This window comes from Apus apus, chromosome 2 (assembly GCF_020740795.1).
Source record: "Apus apus isolate bApuApu2 chromosome 2, bApuApu2.pri.cur, whole genome shotgun sequence".
NCBI classification, from domain to species: domain Eukaryota; kingdom Metazoa; phylum Chordata; class Aves; order Apodiformes; family Apodidae; genus Apus; species Apus apus.
In genome coordinates this window covers 31,534,731-31,541,879 of record NC_067283.1, presented here as the reverse complement: position 1 = coordinate 31,541,879, position 7,149 = coordinate 31,534,731, and the positions used below count along the sequence as shown (strand labels likewise).

General features: G+C 48.4%; 1 protein-coding gene across 1 annotated transcript; it reads left to right on the top strand.

The window, feature by feature from the left end:
• Window positions 1–4,855: 4,855 nt before the first annotated feature.
• On the top strand, window positions 4,856–5,425 carry FERD3L (Fer3 like bHLH transcription factor). Its single transcript, XM_051611724.1, has one exon. The coding sequence runs from the start codon at window positions 4,856–4,858 to the stop codon at window positions 5,423–5,425; it is 570 nt and encodes a 189-aa protein (XP_051467684.1).
• The last annotated feature ends 1,724 nt before the right edge of the window (window positions 5,426–7,149 follow it).

Genomic DNA, 7,149 nt, shown 5'->3' with positions numbered 1-7,149 from the left:
GTTCTAGTCACAGCACCCAAATATATCCAATTGTCTTTGCCCACATACTCTGGATATATATCTTACTGGATTTTTTTCTAGTGTTTATTCATAAGCTGCTAATTCTGGGGCCAAAGTTCATCCCACAGGCCTGAAGTTAGCTGAGTTAGAAGCCAGTATCCCCCAGCTCCTTAGACAGCCCACCAGAAGAGGCAGACTCCAAGTGGTCTGCAGTGTTCACTACAGGTGCTTGCATTTCTGCAGGACTCAAGAGTATCTTGATGATAACTTGGTATTTGGTTAAAAGCCAGCAGTCAGATATTATGATCCCATTTCTTGTAACCATTTTTTTTAACTGATGGAGTCAATCAATTCTTTCAGACTGTGAGACCTGCAGAAGTCAAATTGAGGTTATTATGTTCTCATCTCCATGCACTTCATCTGTCTCCATCTACCAAAGGCTTCCTGGCTGTTTCAGCCATCAAGGCACTGCTTCCTCTGGTCTACATTAGCTTTGACTTAAGCAGCCTCCTCCTTCCTGGTTTTGTTGCAAGCCTCTTGAAACAGGACTGACCAACTCATCTAAGCTTTTTCATTTGAGCTCCTTCAGCCTAACAAACGACTTGGACATAAACTCTGTCACAGTCTGATACTCCCTGCCTGTAGGGATAATGCATTGAGGTATCAGAGGTCTCCTTTACCCTTCCAATGATACCATATTCAATTACATTTTGCTTTGCTTTCACCTGAATACCACTACATCCTTCTAGTGTCAAAATAACCAGTTTTCCGCTTGATTTGCTTAAAAACTTCCTTTTTGCATTAATTCACCAGTGGTGTCCATGGTCCCTTCCTCTCCAGAAATGACTGAGCAAGTGTCAAGATAAGATATTTCCCAAACTCTGTCCATTCTTTCACCAGTTCACCCTGTCTCCACACTTACATACTGCACTGATGTGGTCTGGTCTTTCAGGACTGCAACCTGTGAGTTCAACAGAACAGGAACGGCTTTGTGTTTTGAGGTAATGAGGTCCTGATCCATGGCCATTACTGTAATTTCAAGGCTTAACAATACCAGACAGCTTCAACACCAGTAAGCTCAGAGAGACAGCACTGGCCTGCTACGCAGTACAACTGTTTCTGTTATTCAGGCTAGGGTTTGAGAAAGATAGCAAATCTCTGCTGTTAATTAACCAATTCAGGGAGATAATATTTTTCCCATTTAACAAGAAGAGTGTGTAGACTTCTTTTTCTGTTGCATATCTAACTTTTTGTGGTTTCTAGAGTAGACAGCAACTTTCTGCTTCTTGCTTACTGAGCCATTTCTGACAGATGGTGCCCTCCTAATTTCAGTATCCCAGGATCACCTCTCACTTCCAGTGAATTTTCCAGTAAAGTACAAATCACTGTTAACATCTGTAACATCCCAATCAGTAATGCTATGTCATCAGAGTGGTTGTCTTTCCTGTGTGATAATGGGGAAAATTCTCAGCACCCAAGATTACAAAAGGAGTAACACTATTTCCATAGAAGTATAGTGAATTCAAATGCACGTTCTCCTTGTACCTGCTACGGCAAAGTATATTTGGTTTGCTATAGTGGGACACATGTTAAGAGACATTGATTTACAAAATTATCAAGAATCATATAATAGATTTTTCCAAATAACAATAATTATGCAAGCAGTTGAAGAGTAGCTTGAAGATGTAGCCATCAGTGCTCAGCATCTGTAAGTATTTTGTGAGCAATTTTTGTTTTTAAATAAACAAGTGAGATTAAAATGTAGGATAAGAAGTGGGTGAAGGAAGGAAAAAAATAATGGAGCAAACTGTATTCTTAGTTAAAACAAACTGAGAGCACACATTTGAGCACCTAATCTGGTCTGAAAAAATTTCAGAGTATAAAGCAGCCTCTTATGAGAGTTTGTCCTGCTTCCCCTACTTTGTTGCATCGTCTATGCATTGAAAACCTGTCCCATGCAGCATAAGGCTGAATAATGCTGAATAATAATAATAAAATAAATCCATACTCATACTCCATGCTTTACCCAATGTGATAAAAATGATCAAGTAGAAAAAATGTTCAAAACATACCTCAAATCGCAGTTCATTGAGCGTATTCTACATAATGCAAAACAGTTACTAGAAGAGAAAAATCAAGATTTTAACAAAAATAAGAGGGCAAAACCAGGAAACAAAGCAGCAATTAAATAAATAAATAAATAAATAATCTGATTGACAGGAGGATTCACCTTAGCTACAAGTCTTCATTTTCTGCTAGGACCTCCCAGCCCTTGCTTTGTCCTGGCTTTAATGCTTCCTTTAAGGATTCAGTGACAGGCACAGGGTGCATTAATCCTTTATGTCATATCTCTCTGTGATGCGCTGCTGACTCAACAACCTTCTCCCTTTACGGTCTTGCAATACAAAACGCTTCTGGTTCCGGCTGTCTTTGTAGGTTGTGTCCTGCAAAAACATGAAACTAGAAATGGGAGCTAGAGATTCTTTCTGCAGAGACCGTGGTGAAGGGCTGCTTGATTCTCTTTTTAACAGCCGGTTTCTCACAAGACGGGAAATTCATGTGAAGATTGACACACAGCTGACTATTTCACATTTCTCCATTCGTTTGTATCACTTATCTCAAGTATTTCTACTTCCCCCATAGTTTTGCAACCTGTGGTGACACATCTTTGCTGACATTTGTCCTTTAGTTATCCTTCCATGTCTTTAAACGAAATACTTGCCACCTTACCAAAAAGGAGCTCATATAAATTACATTCCTTTGCGGACCGATCATAAATATTTATCTGGTCTTTCGTTCAGCCGGTGTTTTTATATAACATTTAACATTTAGAGCTCCTGAACTTACTGTTATCCTTGGACGCACTCTAGTCAGCAGTTCTCTTAAAATCTTCACAGATGTCTTATAGCTCCTCTTTGCCTTATTAGTTAATTCACCAGGTGTTTTACAGAACGGTATTTGTCATTAAAAGCGCGTCTCTGAGCGGCTCTCCCTCTTCGCTAAGAAAACTCTTTGTGCTGTTAAGAATAAAAGCAAGCTTCCCCGTTTGTTCTTTATTTAGCCTTAGGCGGGCCATTAAATCATTAAAGGGACACCACGCCGCCCATCACTGCCACAGCAGTGGCGATGGTGGCGGTGACCAAGAAAGGGGAGATGAGGGTTGTCAGGCCGCAGGAAGGGTGGAGAGGGATATCCCCCCCGTCTGCGGGGCCGCCGGGTTCCCCCAATGCCACTGGGTCCCCGCAGTGTCGCGGGGTCCCCGCAGTGTCGCCGTGTCGCCGCAGGGCAACCGGCAGCCTCCGCGGCTCCGGAGCTGTCCAATGTAGCTCCGCGTCCGCTCACCTTCCGCAGCCCCCGAGCCGCTCCGCGCAGCCGGCCCCTGCCCGCAGAGCCGGGGGTGTGTGGCGGGGCGAGCTGGGAAGCATCTTTCTCGCGGCATATTTTCCCGGGAACAGGGGACGCATAGTTGGCTCACTGCGTTGTAAATGACGGCAGATCCCGGTCCGCGGTCGGAAATGTTTGCGGTCTTTTAAGCAAACAGGAAGGATTTTCGGGGAGCTGGATCCTTCGGCCTCCCCCACCCCGCCTCCTTTGATCTGATGGGCTTTGAAATCCCCTTAGAAATTAGAGACTAATTAGCCCCAAAGCGAGAGTGGCAACAATGCATGACAAAGGCGAAGATCAGGCTTTCAGAAGGCAGTGCAAGACTGATGGCCAGCCACTTCTAAACGAGCTGTGGGCGCAAATCGTGTGCCAAAGAAAATCGATCCGCTTCAACCTGAGTGTGTCTGACATTGCCAGGGATTTCCAGGGCCAGGCTGTTTATTTAGAGAGAGCCTCTGGTGTGGGAGGATGAAGACACAACCCCTAACCTCTTCCAGCCTCCCAAGACAAAAGCAAACCAATCCCTAGCGTCCATCCCCAATGAAACCTTGATCCGAGAAAGGTATTCAGCGGTGTCGGATGTACGGGTGTGTTTATGTATGCATTTCACGGTATTTTGCGCTATGTATCCAGCGTTATCAGTGAGTGCAGACAGGTTGATTCCTCTGCGCACCCCCGGGAACCAGGACGGCTCTACCAGAGGTGTACGAGCAGCTGCTGCCCTGAGTGGGACCAACTTTTCCTCGTCTCGTGGGCAGGAGGAAGGAGTTTCAAAGCAAGTGCTTTGAGATTGCCTGAACCGAAATGAGCTTTACGAAGCAGCCTTTTACTGGAGAGATGTTTGAACTCTAGTTGAAGGGGATTTAGGGGGAACGGAGAAACGATTCCAACAGTTACAACTGGGAATGCAATAACGGGTCCCCTACAATGCTTACTTAGGCTAATGGAGGTCCTGTCATTCAGCTCCCATCGCGCTGGGATACAGGGTAAACATTCCCCGGTGACCCTCTGCGTGCAGGTCCCCTCTTCAGGACATCATTAAAAGCATACACGCACTTGCCTGACATCAGTTGTCAGGCTGGCTCTCAGGGTTCAGAGATCCCGACAGAAAGCAGGAAAGCAAACCCAGTGGAGACCCGGCTCTGAGGCTGCGGACTTTAAAGAGGCTGAAAATCGTTTGGTTGCGGGTGTTTAAGAAGAGACAAAAGTGCTCAGCAGGTAAGAGCGGAGGGTTTTGCCAAGAAGGAACTGTCCTTGATCGCTGTGACAGGATTGACTAGCTGGGCACTCCTCTCTCGGGAGCATCCACGCGTCCCCGAAGGGGCTGCCTGTCTCCTCTCATCAGCATCACGGCGAGAAATTTTACAGTCGCTCTTTCTAGCCCTGCTAATCCTGTTATCCGGCGGGTTATAAATATTAACGCCGCTGGGGCTGAGGATGGGGGACTAGATTAAGCCCACTCTGAAGTAAGATGTCAGCTAGCCTCTTCCCAGCCCACCAGCCCCCGGGACGACTGGATGAGCTGCACGGCAGAGCCTCACAAGTGCCCTGCCCAGAGGGGTTGCTGGGCGCCTCGGTGCTGGATTTCGTGGCCGACTTCTCTCTGGGCTCCCCCCAGATTCCTCCCCGGACCGGGCCGAGCCTGGGACTCTGTGAGATCACCCCTGGGCCCCCCTTCGGGGACAGAGCCCTGTCGGTCCGGGAGGGGATGGCTCGGGGGCTGCCCCTGGCTGCCTTCGGAGATGGAGACCCCGAAGACGAAGAAGAGGACGAGGAAGAAGAGAGGATGCGGAGCGCTTCCCTTCTGGACAGACCCAGGAGAAAGCGGGTTATCACCTACGCCCAGCGCCAGGCTGCCAACATACGGGAGAGGAAGAGGATGTTCAACCTCAACGAGGCATTTGATCAGCTGAGGAAGAAGGTGCCCACCTTCACCTACGAGAAAAGGTTGTCCCGCATAGAGACATTGCGTCTGGCCATAGTGTACATCTCCTTCATGACTGAGCTCCTGGACGGCTGCAGCAGGCAGGAGGCGAGCTAGGGAGCGCAGGGGCCCGGCGGGACGGAGCCGGGGGCCTTGGACGACCCACGGCACGGAGCCGGTGGCCCTGGTCGCCTCCTCCTCGGGACGAAAAGCCGTGGCTCCTGCCTCGGCTTCTCACATCGCAGCCAGGACCATGTAGGTGTGGGAAGCAAAAACGAAGAGTGTTTGAGAAATGGTGCGTTGGGGGCGGGGGGAGGAGCGGGGAAGAGGAGTGGAGAGACTCAATATGCGTAGATTTACTAATATATATCATTTTTTTAAAAGGGAAAGCTAAAGAAACGAAGGCGCAAAGCCTTCTGGTTTGTGTTGCGTCTCCTGCGTCCCTTAAATTTTTTGCAATTCGTTGCTTTGGAGAAAGGCTCGGCCGGGGCAAGCAGAGCTGTTCCTGTTTGTGGAGAAGGTTTCCACCGGATCCAGTTGTCTTCCCAGCTGCCTGCCAGGGACTAGGAAAAGCTCGGTGTGTGCATTTTAACCTAGCGCTTTCTGCTTAAAAAAAATAATAATAATAAAGAAAAAGAAAAATTAAAATAAACAACAACTCTATTTTCTTTGAAATCCCGCCTGCCAAGTCCATGCCGTGTGTTACAGGGCCAGTAAAGCGGAACATCTGGACACAACCGTTTGTTGTCACGATTCTCTTCCCTGGACTAGCTCTGTCCTTGCCTGTGGGCGGCTCGGCGCTCTGGCGCTCACCGAGAAGGAGCTGTCGGAGGAGGCCCAGGCGCGGCGCTGCCCGGCCCGGCGCGGGGAGGCCGCAGGGGCCGCAGCGCTGCCCCTGGCTGGGCCGGCCCCTCCCCGGGATCGGCGGGGCCGGGCTTGGGAGGGCGTCTACGCCCGTCTGGGAGACAAAAGTTGAGGGCTTTCATGTTGGAGAGGTCACAGAAAGCCCTTTTGTTTCTCGCCAGATTTTTGGTTTTGTTGTTTGGTTTTTTTCATTCCTCCCCTATATGCTTCATTCCTTCAAGGAGAGTAAATAAATAAATACATGAACTGTGAAAAGCCGAAGCGGGAAGGTAGGGGAAGTCCGAGACGGCCGTAACCTGGGGATGGGCACAGGGTACACTGCGGGATCGCTCTTCTTCTCTTTTTTTGCGTCGTCTACTAATGAATGCACCGCAGCCGGTTGTTAACGGGAGCGGCAGCGAAGGCGGGGACGGTAATCGGGCTGGGAGTGGGGCAAGGGGTCCAGGGATCTCCCCTAGAAGCTCCCATGGCCTTTCTTGATGTGTCTCTGCCCCACTTCCCTTCCTGCTTTCCCTGCTGCTAGCACCTTTCCTCGCCGCTGCCAGGGAAAGACCTGGATTTCTCTCCCTGTCTCCAGCAGAAGGGCAGCGACCTGTCTGTTCAACTGCGTTCAGCTTGGGAGCAAATGTCCCACCCAGGGCACTGGTTCTGCATGACTTTTCAGGTCAACATTTATCTCCAATATATACGCTTTCGGTGATATTAGTGAAATCAAGATTTACCTAGGATTCAGGCTGGTATGGCTGAGATTTAAATCCCACCCCAACACATCTTTGATTGCTTCTCTCATGTTTCATCAGCTGCTGTGGTGACTCTTCTATTTCTCATTCCATTCATTTTAATATTATAATGAGTGATCTAATATCCTGTATTAACACTCTAATATTCTTTCTCTTTTCACTTGTTTGCTTGGTTTCTTTTTCCACTTGTTTTTGTTGACCTCCCTGACTCCACACATTGCATCTGCTCTCCAGTTG